The sequence below is a fragment of the Heptranchias perlo genome, unplaced genomic scaffold (assembly GCF_035084215.1).
Source record: "Heptranchias perlo isolate sHepPer1 unplaced genomic scaffold, sHepPer1.hap1 HAP1_SCAFFOLD_177, whole genome shotgun sequence".
Classification (NCBI taxonomy): domain Eukaryota; kingdom Metazoa; phylum Chordata; class Chondrichthyes; order Hexanchiformes; family Hexanchidae; genus Heptranchias; species Heptranchias perlo.
Window position 1 is genome coordinate 69,221 of NW_027139044.1, and position 23,559 is coordinate 92,779.

Below are 23,559 nucleotides of genomic sequence, written 5' to 3' on the forward strand. Positions count from 1 at the left end.
TACCAGAGTCTCAGTAAAGGAAGATGTCAGTGAGATACTGGATGGGTTAAAATTTGATAAAGAGGAGGTACTAGAAAGGCTAGCTGTACTTAAAGTAGATAAGTCACTGGTCCGGATGGGATGCATCCTCGGTTGTTGAGGGAAGTAAGGGTGGAAATTGTGGAGGTGCTGGCCATAATCTTCCAAACATCCTTCGATGCAGGGATGGTGCCAGAGGACTGGAGAATTGCGATTGTTACACCCTTGTTCAAAAAAGGGTGTAAGGATAAACCCAGCAATTACAGGCAACTACAGGCCAGTCAGTTTAACCTCAGTGGTGGGGAAACTTTTAGAAACGATAATCTGGGACAGAATTAGCAGTCACTTGGACAAGTGTGGATTGATTAGCGAAAGCCAGCACGGATTTGTTAAAGGCAAATCGTGTTTAGCTAACTTGATTGAGTTTTTTGATGAGGTAACAGAGAGGGTAGATGAGGGCAGTGCAGTTGATGTGGTGTATCTGGACTTTCAAAAGGCGTTTGATAAAGTGCTGCGTAATCGGCTTGTTATCAAGATTCAAGCCCATGGAATAAAGGGGCAGTGGCAACAGGGATACAGAATTGGCTAAGTAACAGGAAGCAGAGAATAGTGGTGAACATACGTGATCCCGGGCTTTATAAATAGAGACATAGGGCCCGATTTTACCAGGGGTGCGGGTTGGCAGCGGGTGGTCGGGCGGGCTCGAGGAAAACGCGCCGGCCAAATTGAGTGCGTTGCGCACGCGATCGCGGGATGATTGATGTGATTAGCCGGCAGTTACGGGTTCCGCGCTTCTCAGCTGCGTGCCGGCGGCCTGCGCATGCGCATTGACGTCTGAGCGATGGTTGCGCTCTATTTAAAGGGGCAGTCCACCAAAGCCCCTCCAGCCACAAACTACACTCCATCAAGGATGGAGGAGCACAGGGGTAAGGCTGCTCCCCGTTTCACGGACCACGCCCTCCAGGTGCTGCTGGACGGGGTCCGCATGAGGAGGGAGACGCTGTTCCCCACGGATGGAAGGAGGTGCCCTGCCAGCGCCACCAAGAGGGCATGGGAGGAGGTGGCCGCGGAGGTCACAAGCAGGGGAAACACCACCCGCACTTGGATTCAGTGCCGCAAGAGATTCAATGACTTCACCAGGTCCGGAAAAGTGAGTACACTAACGCATTCTGCATCACTCCGTCTTCCACATCACCTCAAACACCTCACAACCCCATCTCCACTGACAGTACTGCGCTCCCGCACCAATCCTCACAGCCACCCAACTATCATCCTCACAGTGCCTGCACGTACCCACCGTCCCTGTCCCCACTCGACCACTACCACACACCCCAATGCCCATACAATGGGATGGCCATGTGGCCAATCACACCAATGCTTGAAGCGTCTCACATTGTAATCATCACTCAATAACGTTTTTGTGTTTTGCCCTCACAGGAGAAGAGGGCCAGGAACGCACGCGATCGGGCATGCACCGGAGGGGGCCCGCCACACGAGATGGCCCTGACAGACGCCGAGGTCGAGGCACTGGAGATCAGCCGCACGCTGCATTGCCTGTCGATGGCGGATGGCGAGTCTGGTTCTGGCGAAACGGCCGGTAAGGGAAAGCTGGCACTCATCACTCATGATCGTGAATGATCGTAGCATCACATGGCATATGCCGCACCGCCACATTTGGTCACATGCCTGATATTTCCCTCTGTTCTCTTCCAGGACCGTCTGCGATCGACGTCTCGGTTGAGGGCGATTCCTCAGAGGACATGCCCGTCTCTGAGGGTGCATCGTCACACATGAGCCTTGCATCCACCAGCGCAGATACACACACCTCGGTGGGTCCCCCCCCTCAGCTAGTTGGGATTGCACATGGTGAGTCACCGCGCACACATGAGCATGAGCAGACCCTGGTGGCAGGGTCAGCCGCGGAGGGTCCGCGTCGGTGGGAGCACTCTTCTCCAGGCTTTGCTCAGCCGGACCCAGATGCTGAACCCAGGGGGCCACCTGTCAAAAGGAGAGTCGTCGAGGGGCACCAGAACATTGCTGAGGTACTGGGAGAGGTGCCACGCGCACTCTCCACAATCGCACGGAGGATGGAGGAGTCCAACTCCTGCATGAGGGGAATGGTGGCACAGGTGCAGGAGGGTATCGCCGAGATAGTGTCGCAGGGACGTGAAGGCATCTCTGAGATAGTGTCGCGGGTAGGTGTGGGAACGTCTGCGGTGGAGGACAGGCTAGCCTCCCTCGAGCGTCACGCACAGCTCACCAATGAGTCCATCCAGGCCCTCACAACGGCTGTTCGGATTCAGGGTGAACAACATTCTGCCGCCATCAACAGGTTGACAGATACATTGGAGGTGGCCTTGCAAGGTCTCACCCACGTCATCCAAACTGCCGTCCAGCAGGGTGGAAGGGGTGATGTGGGCCTTGGCCATGAGAGGGAAGATGGTGAACGGGGAAATGGAAGTGTGGACGCTACTCAAGGCGCCCCCAAGTCTCACCCGTTGCCCCCCTCTCAACCAGTGCCCGCAATAGTCCATCCTCTCCAGGTGGCCGAGTCTGCCCCTGCACAGGTGCAGGAGGAGCAGTCTGTGGAGGTGCCCTCACGGGCACCGAAACCCAGGGGGCGTCGGCCCAAAGCATCTACCCGGTCAGGGCACGAACAGGAGCAACCTGCCACCACCTCTGCTGGAGCCACAGGGGTAGCACCACGTAGGGGGTCCCGAAAACAAACGCCTAAAGTTCCGTGAGCACACAGGGATTGCAACAGGGTGTTTGTCGTTTTTTTTTAATTTTCTACTCTTTGAATGTCACCACAAAATAAACTCACTTTTTCTCACCAATGCTGCCACCTCTTGTCCATAATTCTGCGGCTTGTGCAATATGTCCCTTCCCTGCGCCTCATCATGACGACGACCACCCCGTCCCACCCATTGAGCATAATCCAGTGGGTGCAGGTGTACAGGCACCACTCTTCTGTGGAGGGAGCCTGTATGGACCCTCGTCTGTGCACGTTATGACATGTGAACGCCTCACACAGTGTGATGTTAGGAGAACCGTTGGCATATGAGTGCCTCCCTGGCCTGACGAGCACGCAGGTGAGCCGGTGTTCGGCGCATGGGTCGTTCCTCCTCCTCTCCCTCTTCCTCCTCCTCCTCTTCCTCCTCCACCTCCTCCTCATTGTCGTCCTCAATGTGGGTGGCGGGTGTGCATGGGGCCTCCTCCAGCGGCACCCCTCTCTGTAGTGCCATGTTATGCAGGGCACAGCAGACAACTATAATTCGTCCCACTCTGAATGGCGTGTATTGGAGCGCTCCCCCGGAACGATCAAGGCACCTGAAGCGCATCTTGAGCAGCCCTATAGCCTGCTCAATTGTAGACCTGGTAGCAATGTGGCTGTCATTATACCGACGCTGTGGCTCGGTAATGGGGTTCCTCAGAGGTGTCATAAGCCACGTGTGCAGGGGATATCCCTTGTCGCCGAGGAGCCAGCCGTTGCCGGCGTTGGGTGCGTGGAAGAGGGGCGGGACGGTGGACTCCCTGAGGACGAAGGCATCGTGGCAGCTGCCAGGGTATCTGGCGCACACGTGTAGGAATCTCTGGCGGTGGTCACAAATGAGCTGGGCGTTCATGGAGTGATACCCTTTCCTGTTGATAAACAGCCCTGGCTCATGTGGAGGTGCCCGTATTGCTATGTGGGTGCAATCGATTACACCCTGCACCCGTGGGAAGCCAGCCACAGCATGGAATCCAACCGCCCTCTCCGTCTGGCTGCGCTCATCCATGGCGAAGTTGATGTAGGTCGAGGCCCTGCGGAACAACCCATCGGTGACCTGCCTTATGCACTTGTGTGCAGACGACTGACAGACCCCGGTGATGTCCCCCGTGGCACCCTGGAAGGATCCGCAGGCGAAGAAGTTGAGGGCAGTGGTGACTTTGACGGCGACGGGTAAGAAGATGCTGCTTGGTCCATCCGGGAGCAGCTCGTCATTGAGGAGGCTGCAGATGTCGGCGACTACCTGGCGAGTGACTCTGAGCCTATGTATGCACTGCTGCTCAGAGAGGTCCATGAAGCTGAGCCTCGGTCTGTAGACCCTGTGCGGAGGGTAGTGCCTCCTGCGACGCATCTCTCTCTGCAGATGCCCTCCATCCTGCTGTGCAGGTGGATGTGCCGCAGCACCGTGTTGTGGGGATGCATGTCTCTGAGGCGGACGGCGTGGACTGCGAGGCTGCTGAGGCTGGTCATCCTGTTCGTCCTCCGAGGATGTCAACGCAGCACCCATCTGGCAGGTTTAGGTTTGCGGGGTTGTGCACGCTAGAAAAGTGTGTCCTCGCACAGGGGTTGGACTTCCACGCCGGTGAATCTTCTTGCTTGGAGGAGGGTGGTGGAGGGCAGGCGTTGCCCAATGTTACGGAGTGTCCTCCTGCGTTGGTGAAGGCTCTCCCCCCCCCCACCTGTGGAATGCACCTTGGCAGCTGCCACAGGCTGCTGGCTGCAACACGTCCGTTGAGAGTGTGAGTGTTTCCCCCAGTATGGGAAACAGTCTCATTTCACTGTAAAATCCGACACCTGTTAAATAAACAGCTCAATCAGGTCATTTAATGACCTGAAATACCAAGATAAATACACTCAAGTGGAACCCCGCTGGCTTTAATTGCCTGCGGGATTCCCACCAGCGGGGCCAACGCACGCACCCCCGCACGTCATCGCGCAACCAGGAAGTGGGCGGGATCGAGGCGCGATCCGGTCCCGCTCCTCGAAACCGGGATTTTAGAGGCCCCCCCGCCGAGAACGCACCCGGAACCGGGTGCTAAAATCGGGCCCATAGAGTACAAAAGCAGGGAAGTTATGATGAACCTTTATAAAACACTGATTCGGCCACAACTGGAATATTATATCCAGTTCTGGGCACCACACTTTAGGAAAGATGTGAAGGCCTTAGAGAGGGTGCAGAAGAGATTTACTAGAATGATTCCAGGGATGAGAGACTTTAGTTACGTGGATAGACTGGAGAAGCTGGGATTGTTCTCCTGGAACAGAGAAGGTTGCGAGGAGATTTGATAGAGGTATTCAAAATCATGAAGGGTTTAGACAGAATAGATAGAGAGAAACTGTTCCCATTGGAGGAAGGGTCAAGAACCAGAGGGCATAGATTTAAGGTGATTGGCAAAAGAACCAAAGGTGACATGAGGAAAAGCTTTTTTACACAGCGAGTGATTCGGATCTGCTTCACCACCCCCAAGGGGGTGGTGAAGCAGATTCAATCATGGCCTTCAAAAGGGAACTGGATAAGTACTTGAAAGGAAAAACTTTTCAGGGCTACGGGGAAAGGGCGGGGGAGTGGGACTAGCTGGGTTGCTCTTGCGTAGAGCTGGCACGGACTCAAAGGGTCGAATGGCCTCCTTCCGTGCTGTAACCTTTCTACGATTCTATGATTCTATCAAGGGTTTTGATAAATAATGATAAACTATTTCCAGTGGCAAAGGGGTTAGTAACCAGAGGTCACAGATTTAAGGTAATTGGCAAATTAACCAGAGGGGAGATGAGCGGAATTTTTTTAGGCAGCGAGTTGTTCTGATCTGGAATTCACGGCCTGAAAGGGTGATGGAAACAGATTCAATAATAACTTGCAGGGGTATGGGGAAGAAACAGGGGAGTGGGACTAATTGGATAGCTCTTTCAAAGAGCCAGCAAGGGTATGATGGGCTGAATGGCCTCCTATGCTGTATGATTCTACGATTCTATGATCAGTGTCGCTCACAAACATTTTATCAAACACTCCAATCCCAACTGACAAACAAGACAACTCCCAGAAACTCAGCAGTATCAGTGTGATGGGACGGTGGGGGTAGGGTCTCTGCCTGTGATTCCCCCACACGGTGATGGGAGGGGGGTCTGTGTCTGTGATTCCCCCACACGGTGATGGGAGGGGGGTCTGTGTCTGTGATTCCCCCACACGGTGATGGGAGGGGGGTCTGTGTCTGTGATTCCCCCACACGGTGATGGGAGGGGGGTCTGTGTCTGTGATTCCCTCACACGGTGATGGGAGGGGGGTCTGTGTCTGTGATTCCCTCACACGGTGATGGGAGGGGGGGTCTGTATCTGTGATTCCCTCACACGGTGATGGGAGGGGGGTCTGTGCCTGTGATTCCCCCACACGGTGATGGGAGGGGGGTCTGTGTCTGTGATTCCCTCACACGGTGATGGGAGGGGGGTCTGTGTCTGTGATTTCCCCCACACGGTGATGGGAGGGGGGTCTGTGTCTGTGATTCCCCCACACGGTGATGGGAGGGGGGTCTGTGTCTGTGATTCCCCCACACGGTGATGGGAGGGGGGTCTGTGTCTGTGATTCCCTCACACGGTGATGGGAGGGGGGTCTGTATCTGTGATTCCCTCACACGGTGATGGGAGGGGGGTCTGTGCCTGTGATTCCCCCACACGGTGATGGGAGGGGGGTCTGTGTCTGTGATTCCCTCACACGGTGATGGGAGGGGGGTCTGTGTCTGTGATTTCCCCCACACGGTGATGGGAGGGGGGTCTGTGTCTGTGATTCCCCCACACGGTGATGGGAGGGGGGTCTGTGTCTGTGATTCCCCCACACAGTGATGGGAGGGGGGTCTCTGCCTGTGATTCCCCCACACTGTGATGGGAGGGGGGTCTGTGTCTGTGATTCCCCCACACGGTGATGGGAGGGGGGTCTGTGTCTGTGATTCCCCCACACGGTGATGGGACGGGGGGTCTGTGTCTGTGATCCCCACACGGTGATGGGAGGGGGGTCTGTGTCTGTGATTCCCCCCACACGGTGATGGGAGGGGGGGCTGTGTCTGTGATTCCCTCACACGGTTAATTGGACGGGGGGTCTGTGTCTGTGATTCCCCCACACGGTGATGGGAGGGGGGTCTGTGTCTGTGATTCCCCCACACGGTGATGGGAGGGGGGTCTGTGTCTGTGATTCACCCACACGGTGATGGGAGGGGGGTCTGTGTCTGTGATTCCCCCACACGGTGATGGGACGGGGGGTCTGTGTCTCTGATTCCCCCACACGGTGATGGGAGGGGGGTCTGTGTCTGTGATTCCCCCACACGGTGATGGGAGGGGGGTCTGTGTCTGTGATTCACCCACACGGTGATGGGAGGGGGGTCTGTGTCTGTGATTCCCCCTACACGGTGATGGGAGGGGGGTCTGTGTCTGTGATTCCCCCACACGGTGATGGGAGGGGCGTCTGTGTCTGTGATTCCCCCACACGGTGATGGGAGGGGGGTCTGTGTCTGTGATTCCCCCACACGGTGATGGGAGGGGGGTCTGTGTCTGTGATTCCCCCACACGGTGATGGGAGGGGGGTCTGTGTCTCTGGATTACAGATGACACAGTAGGTTTGTACTTTAATCTTGTCTTCTGCATTGATCATGAGAATAAAGTATTTGAATTCAATTAACTTCATGCAACCTCCAGTCCACCAAGTAATCCTTTTACATTCAATAGCATCACTTGTATTTACAGGACAGATCCATATTGGAGGCCAGGAACATTTTTACATGGAAACCCAAAGTGTCCTCGTCATTCCCAAAGGTGAGGACGGAGAAATTGAAATGGTTTGTTCAACACAACATCCAGCGTTTTCTCAGGTAAGTCATTGTGATTCACCCCACTCTGGCCTGCTGTGACCCCCATTACTGCAGGTGAATGGTTCCCGTTCTATTTCCAGCTGTTCCAATGCGAACGGGCGAGCAATCTCCTTCGGGATGTGGTGCTGTTGTCAGCGGTAACATGACTGTTCCTCTTCTGGCCTGCCCGTTCTTTGCTCTCCTGCGTTGATTCATTGACCTCTGGTTCCAAGGCTGGTATCATCTTAGACAATGAATATCAGCAGCAACAGCCACCATGGCCCCCAGCTCCTGGGCTCGGGACAGGACAATCGGTCAGGTTTCCCGTTCCTGATACCTACTCAGTATTCCAGGTGGAAAGTGGACGTGAGCAAGGACGTCAGGTGAGGCCCAGGTGGGCTTTGGGCCGGTCACCCACCTTCCCCTGCCGTGGTCAAGTAGTTTGCAGACACTCACTGCCCAGGCTTGCATATGCTCAGGAAGGTCGGCCATTTGGGTGAGGTAGTGAAGGGGCCGCCGTTACCAGGGGAACCGTGTCCCAGCAAGACAAGAGGGAAGAAACCGGGAATGGCAGGGAATGGAAGCAGTTTCGGTTTGGACCCCCAAGCTGACGGGGTCTGCTTTAAATATGCAGATTGGCTCTGATGACATCATTAGGCCCTGATCTGCCATTTTGAACTGAGGCCTCACCCACCAGGCCAAAACCTGCCGGGAGCCGGATCGAAGGCCTAGTTTGGATTAGCATCAGGAGATGCCTGCTCTCCGACATATCGACCACATCCAGCACCCGACCTTTGAGTGTCAACGATAACATTATTCCTCCATCCCCCTTCCTTTCCCTTTCTTTTTCTTCCCTACTCTCCCGAGGGTGCTGACTCTGGCTTGGTGTATGGTTCCAGGACTACTCTTGGGATAACCACCACCCAAATGATCCCCCTTCATGTGAACTTCAGGTGAGGTGAGAGTGACTGCCCTTGACATTAAGGCAGCATTTGACCGAGTGTGGCACCAAGGAGCCCTAGTAAAATTGAAATCAATGCGAATCAGGGGGAAAACTCTCCAGTGGCTGGAGTCATACCTAGCACAAAGGAAGATGGTAGTGGTTGTTGGAGGCCAATCATCTCAGTCCCAGGATACTGCTGCAGGAGTTCCTCAGGGCAGTGTCCTAGGCCCAACCATCTTCAGCTGCTTCATCAATGACCTTCCCTCCATCATAAGGTCAGATTTGGGGATGTTCGCTGATGATTGCACAGTGTTCAGTTCCATTTGCAACCCCTCAAATAATGAAGCAGTCCGAGCCCGCATGCAGCAAGACCTGGACAACATCCAGGCTTGGGCTCATAAGTGGCAAGTAACATTCACGCCAGATAAGTGCCAGGCAATGTCCATCTCCAACAAGAGAGTCGAACCACATCCCCTTGACATTCAACGGCATTACCATCGCTGAATCCCCCACCATCAACATCCTGGGGGTCACCATTGACCAGAAACTTAACTGGACCAGCCATATAAATACTGTGGCTACGAGAGCAGGTCAGAGGCTGGGTATTCTGCGGCGAGTGACTCACCTCCTGACTCCCCAAAACCTTTCCACCATCTACAAGGCACAAGTCAGGAGTGTGATGGAATACTCTCCACTTGCCTGGATACGTGCAGCTCCAACAACACTCAAGAAGCTCGACACCATCCAGGACAAAGCAGCCCGCTTGATTGGCACCCCATCCACCACCCTAAACATTCACTCCCTTCACCACCGGCGCACTGTGGCTGCACTGCAGCAACTCACCAAGGCTTCTTCAACACCACCTCTCAAACCCGCGACCTCTCCCACCTAGAAGGACAAGAGCAGCAGGCACATGGGAACAACACCACCTGCACGTTCCCCTCCAAGTCACACACCATCCCGACTTGGAAATATATCGCTGTTCCTTTATCGTCGCTGGGTCAAAATCCTAGAACTCCCTTCCTAACAGCACTGTGGGAGAACCTTCACCACACGGACTGCAGCGGTTCAAGAAGGCGGCTCACCACCACCTTCTCAAGGGCAATTAGGGATGGGCAATAAATGCTGGCATTGCCAGCGACGCCCACATCCCATGAATAAATAAGAAAAAAACTTCTGGGTTGGTTATTGGGAGGAGGAGGGAGGGGGTCACCACAGCCAAGGCCACTCCTGTCCTTACCCGAAGTCCAGACCCTGCACTTTCCAGCAGGGGTCACTGAATAAAGATCTGGAAAGGGAACCCTGATTGATTCCCTGCCAGACACCACCAGGGTGATTTTAACTCCACCGGCCCGGCGGGACCTGGGCAGGGGAGGCAGTTAAAATGGAGCAGGAAGATTACCCGTTATTTTCCCGCCGCGCTCCGGCCAACCGCAATCTTAAATTGTAGGCGGTGAGGACAGCTGCCCAAAACCGGCGGGGTCCTCTTTAAATATGCAAATTGGCTCTGATGACATCACTGGGGCCCGATCTGCTATTTTAACCTGAGGCCTGAGCTGCGGGAGCAATGATGGCCTCACCCATCAGGCCAAAACCTGCCGGGAGCCGGATCGAGGGCTAGAAGAGGAGCCCAGCAAGATGAGGTTTCTACATTATAGTTTTTAGTTTCTCTGAGGGGCCAGGAGGAGCAGGAGTGAAGCTCCGAGCCCCAGAAGGAAACCATGGGCCTCCCCTGCCCTGAGCTTCCCCTGACCTGGATTCCCCTTGTGCTGGGGGACCGTGCCCCTGGGTCCCCAGCAGCAACCTCCAACGGCCAGGCAGCCCCGTCCCAACGGCCTCCCAGGCAGATTTGGTCGGGAAGTGTCCTGTTAATGAGGCCCTGGGGTTAAAGTTGGCCCCGTCTCCCTGCCTCTGCTCCCAGAGGTGCTGGCCGCTCGCGTTCCCACCCAGGAGTTAATATCGAGCCCCCCCGCCCCGCCCCGCCCCCCATGGTCGAACCAGTAGAGAGCTCAGATTTCTGTCAATAATTGTTGCTTGTTCTGACAGAGAGTAGTTGCAGAGTCGCTGGGAGTTCCGTCCAATCGAGTCACGGTCCGTGTTAAAAGGATTGGCGGTGCCTTTGGTGGGAAGGTATTGAAAACCAGCATAATCGCAGCAATCACGGCAGTGGCAGCTCACAAGTAAGTGGTTCACTCGCTGGGACTGTGGCCAGTGCAGGATGGTGGTTTGCCAGGGGACTGATTAATGCAAGGAGATCAGGCTTTCACCTTTCACCTCTGCGACCCGGGTTCAAATCCAGCACAGCATGCTGGGGTCACAGTCTCCTGTGACGACTGGCTGTGAGGGCCCGATGTGAACTGAGTTTCAGCAATTTCAGTCCAGCGCCAAATGGCCTGGGAGTGTACCTGTTTAACACGCACACCCTGGATTGACTGAGATTCTATAACCATTAGTTCCAAACATGGTGAAAATGAAGTGCACTAAAAATTCAGTGCTGGTCGGCACGAAATTAACAATCTCGCTCAGCAACTCCGCAGCATGGCTGGTCGAGGAAATGGAACAATATCACACTTTACTCTGTATCTAACCCGTGCTGTACCTGCCCTGGGAGTGTTTGATGGGACAGTGTAGAAGGAGCTTTACTCTGTATCTAACCCATGCTGTGCCTGCCCTGGGAGTGTTTGATGGGACAGTGTAGAGGGAGCTTTACTCTGTATCTAACCCGTGCTGTACCTGCCCTGGGAGTGTTTGATGGGACAGTGTAGAGGGAGCTTTACTCTGTATCTAACCCATGCTGTGCCTGCCCTGGGAGTGTTTGATGGGACAGTGTCGAGGGAGCTTTACTCTGTATCTAACCCGTGCTGTACCTGCCCTGGGAGTGTTTGATGGGACAGTGTAGAGGGAGCTTTACTCTGTATCTAACCCGTGCTGTACCTTCCCTGGGAGTGTTTGATGGGACAGTGTAGAGGGAGCTTTACTCTGTATCTAACCCGTGCTGTACCTGCCCTGGGAGTGTTTGATGGGACAGTGTAGAGGGAGCTTTACTCTGTATCTAACCCGTGCTGTACCTGCCCTGGGAGTGTTTGATGGGACAGTGTAGAGGGAGCTTTACTCTGTATCTAACCCGTGCTGTACCTGCCCTGGGAGTGTTTGATGGGACAGTGTAGAGGGAGCTTTACTCTGTATCTAACCCGTGCTGTACCTGCCCTGGGAGTGTTTGATGGCACCAACATCCGTCAGCCTGAACAATATAAAAACAATGTTGAAGAAACTGTGTGATATGATCAGAGTAAAAGATGTTTTTTGACTTTCGTGGCCATGATAGAGGACAGGGAGCTCAATGGGGAGAGGTAAATTTCACAGTGACATGAGTGGAATTGGCCTGTACCCCCAAATAGCCCAGATTGAAAGAACCTCTTTCTGCGTTCCACTCTTGGAGACATTGACTCTTGTGATACAGATGTGCGGGCAGCAGCCATCACCCCAGTGCCAATTCTTCAGACTTTCCGAGTGTCCAGGGTATCAGAGCCGGGCCTGATCCTGCCCTCACCTGATCCCCCAATGTGCACTTTCTCACAGGGTCCCTGGTTAGCTGATGTGCTGCCCTGCTCTCCTACGATGGTCTCTGTCATCTGCCTTCGAACAGCAGACCCGGCTGATGGAGACCCCCGAGATCCTCTACTACACCTGGGAAAGAGCCCTAAAGCAAAGAAATTCAAGGCCACTTCGCTGGTAAATGGCCACGTGTCTTCATACAACAAACCCTGCAGATGTGCCCCATCTCTGGCAATCAATGCAACGCACTTGGAAATGGTCTTCAGGACTTCTCCCCAGCCCCTCTAGTCATCCTGGGGGTGGTGGGGGGGGGTTTAATGGATGACATGGAGCCCTCCTCTTCCAATGGTGCAAACCACCAGGCTTGATGGACTAGTCTCTGTCCGATTTATATGATGTTACGTCAGATTTCATTGGAACACGGACAGCATCATCGCTGCTTGTTCGTGCAACGTGGAAGGGTAAGGCCCCCACCTATCCCCCTCCCTCCCTCCTCCCCTCCCCCCCTCCTCCCCCTCCCTCCTCCCCCTCCCCCCCCCTCCTCCCCCTCCCCCGGTAACCAGCTCACACTTTGTAACTGAGCTGGAGAACTTTCGTCAGTGTTGTAACGGAGAGAGATCCAGGTACGAGTGAGGCGACCAGATGTTAAGGGCCTGTGTAACATTTGCTCGGTGACTCACTGTGGTTTACTGATCAGCGGTGGGGTTTCTCTGTGTGCTCCAGGACGGGCCGTGCAGTGCGCTGCGTGTTGGAGAGAGGAGAGGATATGCTGATAACTGGAGGCCGCCATCCATTCCTTGGCAGATACAAGGTCAGAAATCAGCGCACAAACAGCCGAAGTTGTAAATAGCAAGTGTAAAGGAGGGCTTTGAACGGTGATAGTCTGTGTCACACAGTCATCGACAGCATGAAGGGGGCTCAGAAAATGGGGTTTGAAAACATCTCGGGCACTATTGCAAAACGGGTGATGGCAAATCGGCAGCCAGTGGAAAAGAAAACGGGCGGAGAGTAAAACAGGCAGAACATAAAATGGGCGGAGCGTAAAACAGGCGGTGTGTAAAACAGGCAGAACATAAAACAGGCGGAGCGTAAAATGGGCGGAGCGTAAAACAGGCAGAACGTAAAGCAGGCGGAGAGTAAAGCAGGCGGAGAGTAAAACAGGCAGAACGTAAAATGGGCGGAGAGTAAAACAGGCAGAACGTAAAGTGGGCGGAGAGTAAAGCAGGCGGAGAGTAAAACAGGCAGAACGTAAAATGGGCGGAGAGTAAAACAGGCAGAACGTAAAGCGGGCGGAGAGTAAAGCAGGCGGAGAGTAAAACAGGCAGAACGTAAAATGGGCGGAGAGTAAAACAGGCAGAACGTAAAGCAGGCGGAGAGTAAAGCGGGCGGAGCGTAAAACGGGCGGCCTATTCGCTGTCACCTGTTTCTATCCCAGCAATCCCTTACTGGGAAACCCAGGCGAGGACCCCAGGGTCCCTGACAGCAGCAAGGTGAGAAAGAGTAGGAGAGAGGAGAAGGTAGATTCCCAGCACTGGAAATTTTACCTTTTTATAAATCAAGATGGAATAATTAGATAGAACAAAGCTTGGGGTTTGAAAGCTCGTAGTGAAGAGACGGAGAAAGAGAAAGAGAAAGAGAAAGAGAGAGAGACATATAGAGAGAGAGAGAGAGACATATAGAGAGAGAGAGAGAGACATATATAAAGAGAGAGAGAGACATATATAGAGAGAGAGAGACATATATAGAGAGAGAGAGACATATATAGAGAGAGAGAGACATATATAGAGAGAGAGACATATAGAGAGAGAGAGAGAGAGAGACATATAGAGAGAGAGAGAGAGACATATAGAGAGAGAGAGAGAGACATAAAGAGAGAGAGAGAGACATATATATAGAGAGAGAGACATATAGAGAGAGAGAGAGAGACATATAGAGAGAGAGAGAGAGAGACATATATATAGAGAGAGAGAGAGACATATAGAGAGAGAGAGACATATATATAGAGAGAGAGAGAGACATATAGAGAGAGAGAGAGAGACATATATAGAGAGAGAGAGAGACATATATATAGAGAGAGAGAGACATATAAAAAAGAGAGAGAGAGACATATATAGAGAGAGAGAGACAGAGAGAGAGAGAGAGAGACAGAGAGAGAGAGAGACAGAGAGAGAGAGAGAGACATATATATAGAGAGAGATATATATATATATATAGAGAGAGAGAGGCAGAGAGACAAAGAGAGAGAGAGAGATACAGGGAGAGACAGACAGAAAAAGAGACAGACAGAGCGATGCAGAGAGAGGCAGACAGACAGAGAAAGAGAAACAGAGTCAGAGAGAGAGACAGAAGCAGAGACAGAGAGGGGAAGAAAAGAAACATTACAAAAAATATCAGCCCATAATCCAGACTGACACTCCCAATGCAGTACTGAGGGAGCGCTACACTGTCAAACGTGCTGTCATTCAGATGAGACGTTAAACCAAGGCCTCGTCTGCCCTCTCAGGTGGATGTAAAAGATCCCATGGCACTATTTGAAGCAGAGCAGGGGAGTTCTCCCTGGAGTCCTGGCCAATATTTATCCCTCAATCAACATCACTAAAAAACAGATTATTTCATCATTGTCAAATTGCTCTTTGTGGGATCTTGCTGTGCGCAAATTGGCTGTTGCATTTCCTACGTTACAACAGTGACGACACTTCAAAAGTACTTCACTGGCTGTAAAACAATTTGGTACATCCTGAGGTCATGACAGGCGCGATATAAATGGAAGTCTTTCTTTTCTTTCTAAAATGTGTGATATTTTCTACACAGGTCGGTTACATGACTGATGGCAGAATAATCGCAGTGGAAGTGACCTGCTACTGCAACGGAGGAAATACACTAGATCACACTTTATCTGTGAGTTCCAATGTGGTCAACTGCAGGGGAAGAGCCATCAACAAGCACATGGGCGATGGGTCTAATGGGGAAAGGGCAGAGGAATGGGAATGAGGGGGGAGCTCTTTCAGAGGGAGAGGGTACAGGGGAGGTGGGTCGAATGGGGAAAGGGCAGAGGAATGGGAATGAGGGGAGAGCTCTTTCAGAGGGAGAGGGTACAGGGGAGGTGGGTCAAATGGGGAAAGGGCAGAGGAATGGGAATGAGGGGGGTGCTCTTTCAGAGGGAGAGGGTACAGGGGAGGTGGGTCGAATGGGGAAAGGGCAGAGGAATGGGAATGAGGGGGGAGCTCTTTCAGAGGGAGAGGGTACAGGGGAGGTGGGTCAAATGGGGAAAGGGCAGAGGAATGGGAATGAGGGGAGAGCTCTTTCAGAGGGAGAGGGTACAGGGGAGGTGGGTCGAATGGGGAAAGGGCAGAGGAATGGGAATGAGGGGAGAGCTCTTTCAGAGGGAGAGGGTACAGGGACAAATTAATTCCTTCTGTGCTATTAAATTCTTTAAGTGTCAATTTTAACCCTGGCCGGCCGATGGGAACAGGTTGGGCGGGTGGTTAAAATGGCGGTTTTGTGCTGTTCCCTGTTTCTGGCGCACTCCCGCCCACTGCCATTTTAACAAGTCGGGTTTTCGAGAGTGTCGGGGGTCCCCACTCAGTATTTAAATATTGGGGGTCCTATGCGGTTTTAACTGCCGATCACGGTAGTGATGCCCAGTGAAAGATGGCGGGAGGCAGGAGCGGGGCCAGATTAACAAACCAAATTAATATATTTATTTGGTTTCCTTGTGGGCCGGGAGGAGTGGGAGTGTCTTCCTGGGCCTCACAAGGAAACCTCAGGCCTCGCCTGCCCCCGGCCTCCCTCTCCTGACTGTGATCACTTCCAGACCACCTCCTCGTCCCCTCTCCCACCCCCAGTTCCCACGGGGATCCGCTCCCCCCGCATCGACAAGGTGCCCATTCCCGCCCGGTTCCAGCAGGAGTCCGAGGTGGGACATTCGAAAGAGATCCGGGGGTTTAAATCTCACGGTGCAGGGTGGGGGGAGAGGGTGTCCCGATGGTTTGAGGTCCATCTTAGCCCCGGCCCCCACCGGACCCCTGGGGTTACCCCCCCCCCCCCACCGGACCCCTGGGGTTACCTCCCCCCCCCCCCACCGGACCCCTGGGGTTACCTCCCCCCCCCCCACCGGACTCCTGGGATTACCCCCCCCCCCCCCCCACCGGACTCCTGGGGTTAAAATCCAGGCTCATGATCCTACACAGGGGAGAAACAGATCAGCTGTTCATCTCCTTAAACTCATTGGGACCAACTTACCGTTCAACATCCTCAGCAATTTCATTCCATATTTCCCCTTTTTAAACATTTGTCCCCTCGCTTCGAAAGATGCCGGCCATTGCTGGGGAATGGCTGCCCTCCAGCATCAATACCAAGTGGCCATTCTTCATGTGGAGGCCAGCAGGATATTCAACTGTGGAGGGCATCGCTGGCGAGTCCAACCCTGTCCTCACCCCGCGCTGTCAGGGTAGCTGAGGATGACATTGAAAGAGACCTTCGAATCTTAGCTCAACAGGTCCGGCCAATGCAGAGCAGCGATCAACAAAGGTCGTGATCAAACTGGACGGGGCTCTGGTAAGATCACACGTTGAGCACTGAGTCCAGTCCTGGTCACCAAGGCACAAGGAGATACTTGGGCACTGGAGGCAGTGCAGAGAAGAGCCGTGAGGCATGAGGGGTACAGGTTCCCTGAGGGAGAACAGATCCTGATACCATGCTCCCCTCTGTCCCTGACTCTTGCAGGGGTACAGGTTCCCTGGGGGAGAACAGATCCTGATGCCATGCTCCCCTCTGTCCCTGACTCTTGCAGGGGTACAGGTTCCCTGAGGGAGAATAGATCCTGATGCCATGCTCCCCTCTGTCCCTGACTCTTGCAGGGGTACAGGTTCCCTGGGGGAGAACAGATCCTGATGCCAGGCTCCCCTCTGTCCCTGACTCTTGCAGGGGTACAGGTTCCCTGGGGGAGAACAGTTCCTGGTGCCAGGCTCCCCTCTGTCCCTGACTCTTGCAGGGGTACAGGTTCCCTGGGGGAGAACAGATCCTGATGCCATGCTCCCCTCTGTCCCTGACTCTTGCAGGGGTACAGGTTCCCTGGGGGAGAACAGTTCCTGGTGCCAGGCTCCCCTCTGTCCCTGACTCTTGCAGGGGTACAGGTTCCCTGGGGGAGAACAGATCCTGATGCCATGCTCCCCTCTGTCCCTGCCTCTTGCAGGGGTACAGGTTCCCTGGGGGAGAACAGATCCTGATGCCATGCTCCCCTCTGTCCCTGCCTCTTGCAGGGGTACAGGTTCCCTGGGGGAGAACAGATCCTGATGCCATGCTCCCCTCTGTCCCTGCCTCTTGCAGGGGTACAGGTTCCCTGGGGGAGAACAGATCCTGATGCCATGCTCCCCTCTGTCCCTGCCTCTTGCAGGGGTACAGGTTCCCTGGGGGAGAACAGATCCTGATGCCATGCTCCCCTCTGTCCCTGCCTCTTGCAGGGGTACAGGTTCCCTGGGGGAGAACAGATCCTGATGCCAGGCTCCCCTCTGTCCCTGCCTCTTGCAGGGGTACAGGTTCCCTGGGGGAGAACAGATCCTGGTGCCAGGCTCCCCTCTCCCTGCCTCTTGCAGGGGTACAGGTTCCATGGACATTTGCCTCCACAGGGATTGGTGCTGGGGCCACTGTTTTTCACAATTTACATCATCGATTTGGACTCGGGAATCGGAAGTACAATTTCAAAATTTGCAGACGACGCAAAATTGGGGGGTGTCGTTAATAAAAGGAAGAATGCATTAAAATACAAGAAGACATTAATAAACTTGCAGAATGGGTGTGTAATTGGCAAATGAATTTCAATATAGATCAGTGTGAGGTGGTGCATTTTGGTCGGAAGAATGAGGAGGCCACAATGCTTGGATAATAAGAGTTTAAATGGGATAGAGGAGCAAAGGATCTAGGGATACAGATACACAAATCACTAAAAATAGCCACGCACGTTAATAAGGCCATAAAAAAGGCAAACCAAGCACTGGGGTTCATTTCTGGAGGGATAGTATTGAAAAGCAGAGAAGTTATGTTAAACCTCTGTGGAACCTTGGTTAGACCTCAATTGGAGTACTGTGCACAATTTTGGTCTCCATATTATTGAAAGGATATAAAGGCATTGGAGAAGGTGCAAAAAAGATTCACAAGGATGATACCAGAACAGCGAGGATATACTTATCAGGAAAGATTGAGCAGGCTGGGGCTCTTTTCTCTAGAAATGCAAAGGGCGAGGGGTGACCTGATAGAGGTCTTTAAGATAATGAAAGGGTTTGATGGGGTAGATGTAGAGAAAATGTTTGTACTTGTGGGGGAGACCAAAACTAGAGGTCATCAATATAAAATGGTCACTAATAAATCCAATAGGGAATTCAGGGGAAACTTCTTTACCCAAAGAGTGGTAAGAATGTGGAACTCGCTACCACAAGGAGTGGTTGAGGCAAATAGCATAGATGCATTTAAGGGGAAACTAGATAAGCACATGAGGGAGAAAGGAATAAAAGGGTATCCTGATGGGGGTAGATGAAGTAGGGAGGGAGGAGGCTCTGTGGAGCATAAATGCCGACATAGACCAGTTGGGCCAAATGGTCTGTTATTGTGCTGTAGACTCGATGTAACTCAATGTAACTCTCCTCTGGCACCTGGTACAAGTGGTCATGCTCCCTGTGTGTGCCTGGACAGTAAGTATCTGCAGGATATCCAACTTCAGGGACAATCCCAGCGAGCCCGATCCTGTCTTCACCGAACATCCTTAACACATACACCTTCCAGCAGGAGTCACTGGATAGTCATCAGAACCAGGAACCTGGCCCAATGTTTTTACACAACTGCTCAGTCCAGGGTGGTGCTGAGGCCAATGTAACACCACACCCCCACTCCCTTCCCAGCTAAGTCCTGTCTGTGATTTTATTAGAGTACACCTTACTTTCTAGTAAGAATCCCAGGTGAAAGACCAATGCACTTGGTACAGGACATCTCCAAGATTGCAAACAAGTAGAAGTCAAGATAAACCAGGAAGTGGTTATCAGGTGACACTAGGCTTAGGTTTTAAAAGCCTGTCGATTGTAGGAAGAGGGGAAGACTAAGGGAATGGAGTAGTTCCAGTATTGAGATCCTGGGAAAGGTTGACTGAGAGTAGAGAGTGTATAGGGAGGAGGGCGAGTGCATGGGGAGGGATATTTGAAACTTAGAAGGAGCAAGAAAGGAAAGTTCAGAGCAGGATTAACTGCAATATTACTGATAAAAGAGAGAGAGATTGGTTGGCTTGAAGGTCATGGGTTCAAGTCCCACTCCAGGACTTGAGCCAATAATCCAGGCTGACACTCCCAGTGCAGTACTGAGGGGGTGCTGCACTGTCGGAGGTGCCGTCTTTCAAACATTAAATTGAGGCCCCGTCTGCCCTCTCAGGTGGATGTTGAAGAACCCATGACATTATTCAAAGACGAGGAGAGGAGTTCTCCCCGGTGTCCTGGGCCAATACTCCTCCCCCATTTCATTTGCTGCGTGCTATACGTAATTGGCTGCTGTATTTGCCGACGAGGCTATGACTGCACTTCAGAACCACCCATTGGGCTGTGAAGCTTTAACATGGATTAGAGTAGACAGGGCTGATGGCCGGCGCGGACACAATGGGCCGAAGGGCCTCTATCCGTGCTGTATAACTCTATGACTCAATGACTCTATGTCGTGAGGATGCAATAAAGGGCTATCTGAATCCATTCTTAGAGAGGACTGCCTATCAGATGCTTGTAAACAATTTTACAACACCAAGTTATAGTCCAGCAATTTTATTTTAACTTCACAAGCTTTCGGAGGCTTCCTCCTTCCTCAGGTAAATGTTAAAATAAAATTGCTGGACTATAACTTGGTGTTGTAAAATTGTTTACAATTGTCAACCCCAGTCCATCACCGGCATCTCCACATCATATCAGATGCTTGTGTGCTGTTCAGGAGAGGCGAGGTATGTTTCATGAAGGAAGGTGCAGACTGGGTGATGTAGAGAGCTCTGCAATGACAGAGGTGTTTGTATCTTGGCGACAGGTTCTGGAGGAGGTGCTCTTAAATCTAGACAGTGGCTACCACTTGCCACATCTCCGCCTGACTGGCTTCGCTTGCAGGACTAACTTGCCGTCCAACACAGCGTTTCGTGCGTTTGGCCAGCCCCAAGCAATCGTGATCACTGAAAGCTGGATAACAGACGTGGCTACAAAATGCGGCCTTTCAGCTGAAAAGGTAAGGAAAGGAAGGAAGACTTTCTCCCCCTTTGCCTCCCCCACCCCTGGGGGCCCCCAGGATCTCCCTTCCCCTGTTAATGGAATTGGGCCCAACACGGGCATGAGCGGATCAGCCGATTTTCCGTTCCATTAAACTCAGTTTTGGCTTTGGTGCAACTGACCGGTGGTGTGTGTGATGGTGAGACTGACCGGTGGTGTGTGTGATGGTGAGATTGACCAGTGGTGTGTGTGATGCTGAGATTGACCAGCGGTGTGTGTAATGGTGAGACTGACCAGTGGTGTGTGTGATGGTGAGACTGACCGGTGGTGTGTGTGATGGTGAGACTGACCAGTGGTGTGTGTGATGGTGAGACTGACCAGTGGTGTGTGTGATGGTGAGACTGACCAGCGGTGTGTGTGATGGTGAGATTGACCAGTGGTGTGTGTGATGGTGAGACTGACCAGCGGTGTGTGTGATGGTGGGATTGACCAGTGGTGTGTGTGATGCTGAGATTGACCAGCGGTGTGTGTGATGGTGAGATTGACTGGTGGTGTGTGTGATGGTGAGATTAACCAGTGGTGTGTGTGATGGTGAGATTGACCAGTGGTGTGTGTGATGGTGAGATTGACCAGTGGTGTGTGTGATGCTGAGATTGACCAGTGGTGTGTGTGATGGTGAGACTGACCAGCGGTGTGTGTGATGGTGAGACTGACCAGCGGTGTGTGTGATGGTGAGACTGACCAGCGGTGTGTGTGATGGTGGGATTGACCAGTGGTGTGTGTGATGCTGAGATTGACCAGCGGTGTGTGTGATGCTGAGATTGACCGGTGGTGTGTGTGATGGTGAGACTGACCGGTGGTGTGTGTGATGGTGAGATTGACCGGTGGTGTGTGTGATGCTGAGATTGACCAGTGGTGTGTGTGATGGTGAGACTGACCAGTGGTGTGTGTGATGCTGAGATTGACCAGTGGTGTGTGTGATGGTGAGAATGACCAGCGGTGTGTGTGATGGTGAGATTGACTGTCGGTGTGTGTGATGGTGAGATTGACCAGTGGTGTGTGTGATGGTGAGATTGACCAGCGGTGTGTGTGATGGTGAGACTGACCAGCGGTGTGTGTGATGGTGGGATTGACCAGTGGTGTGTGTGATGCTGAGATTGACCAGCGGTGTGTGTAATGGTGAGATTGACCGGTGGTGTGTGTGATGCTGAGATTGACCAGCGGTGTGTGTGATGGTGGGATTGACCAGCGGTGTGTGTGATGGTGGGATTGACCAGTGGTGTGTGTGATGCTGAGACTGACCAGCGGTGTGTGTGATGGTGAGATTGACCAGTGGTGTGTGTGATGCTGTGATTGACCAGTGGTGTGTGTGATGGTGGGATTGACTGGCGGTGTGTGTGATGGTGAGATTGACCGGTGGTGTGTGTGATGCTGAGATTGACCAGTGGTGTGTGTGATGGTGGGATTGACCAGTGGTGTGTGTGATGGTGAGATTGACCAGTGGTGTGTGTGATGCTGAGATTGACTGGCGGTGTGTGGTGGTGTAACTGACCACCAGTGTACAATGGTGAGATTGACCAGCGGTATGCGATGGTGAGCTGCCCGTTCTGCCATTTTGAGGCGAATGGTCTGGTTCAGCCTTAGACAGTGGCCAGGGAGAGGGAGGAATGGAGTCGTGGCTCGGGAATGGAGTTTGTGGCCGGGACCGAAGACAATGGCTTTCGTTTTCCCAATATTTAGTTGGAGAAAATTTCTGCTCATCCAATATCGGATGAAGGACAAGCAGCGCGACAAATCTGACACAGCATAAGGGTTGAGAGAGGTGATGGTGAGGTAGAGCTGGGTGTCCTCAGCGTACATGTGGAACCTGATGTTGTGTTTACGGATTATGTCACTCAGCGGCAGCATGTAGATGAGAAATAGGAGAAGGCCAAGGATAGATCCTTGGGGGACCCCAGAGGCAACGGTAAACCTAGCAGCCCCATTTCGAGGCTATTATCACCTTGCTAACGCTAAAAGAGAATGAATCACCTGATCGAATATAAGCAGTACTGAAAATGTTTTGGAAATTTGTAAATGAATCCATCGGTTATACACAAACATAATTCGGCCATTCAGCCCCTCGAGCCTGTTTTGCATTCAATTAAATCATGGCTGATCTGTATCTTAACTCCATCTTCCCGCCTTTGATATCCCTTGATTCCCTTACCCAACAAAAATCTATTGATCTCAGTCTGAAAATTTTCAATTGACCCCCAGCATCTACAGCCTTTCTGGGGGAGAGAGTTCCAGATTTCCACTGCCCTTTGTGTGAAATAGTTTCTCTCGACCTACCCTATCAAATTTCTGAATCATTTTCACCTCAATTAAATCACTCCTTAATCTTCTATACACCATGGAATACAAGCCACGTTTATGAAACCTGTCCTCACAATTCAACCCTTTCAGCCCCGGTATCATTCTGGTGAATCTGCGCTGCACCCCCTCCAAGGCCAATACATCCTTCCTGAGGTGCGGTGCCCAGAACCGAACGCATGAATCCAGATGGGGCCTGGCCAAGGTTTTATTCAAATGAAGCATCACAAGCTTCACATTTCAGTTCGAGGCTTACTTTATAACAGTTGTTGGCCCCCCGGGTTACTGTGTCTTGTGATGCCTGTTGCACGACCCCTCGAGTTCACATCTCCTGTGGTGACATTGGTGCTGAGTGTTCAAATCCTGCCCACTCCAATAGGGACACTGATTTCTGGAAACTTTGGGACAACTCAAAGAAATGAGGAAACAAATTTCAGTTGTTTATTTTGAAAAGGTTATCAGGGATGTAGGCCAATTAAAGGGGATCAAGAGGTAATCAGAAGTGTTTTTGCAAGTGAAAAAGAAATGAGTGATATGATGAGAAGGTGGGGTTGAGTGATGTGGTGAGAGGGTGGGTAGGTGGGGTTGAGGGATGTGGTGAGAGGGTGGGTAGGTGGGGTTGAGGGATGTGGTGAGAGGGTGGGTCGGTGGGGTTGAGGGATGTGGTGAGAGGGTGGGTCGGTGGGGTTGAGGGATGTGGTGAGAGGGTGGGTAGGTGGGGTTGAGGGATGTGGTGAGAGGGTGGGTAGGTGGGGTTGAGGGATGTGGTGAGAGGGTGGGTAGGTGGGGTTGAGGGATGTGGTGAGAGGGTGGGTAGGTGGGGTTGAGGGATGTGGTGAGAGGGTGGGTAGGTGGGGTTGAGGGATGTGG

General features: G+C 52.6%; 1 protein-coding gene across 1 annotated transcript in view; it reads left to right on the forward strand.

Moving 5' to 3' along the window:
• The window catches only part of LOC137309690 (aldehyde oxidase-like), a 122,287-nt gene that overhangs the window by 44,411 nt on the left and 54,317 nt on the right, over window positions 1–23,559 (forward strand). Inside the window, exons 4-8 of the mRNA XM_067977757.1 lie at window positions 7,514–7,638; window positions 10,607–10,740; window positions 12,839–12,926; window positions 14,927–15,013; window positions 20,162–20,353. Of these exons, the coding sequence (XP_067833858.1) occupies window positions 7,514–7,638; window positions 10,607–10,740; window positions 12,839–12,926; window positions 14,927–15,013; window positions 20,162–20,353 (626 nt within the window). The remainder of the gene's footprint in view (window positions 1–7,513; window positions 7,639–10,606; window positions 10,741–12,838; window positions 12,927–14,926; window positions 15,014–20,161; window positions 20,354–23,559) is intronic.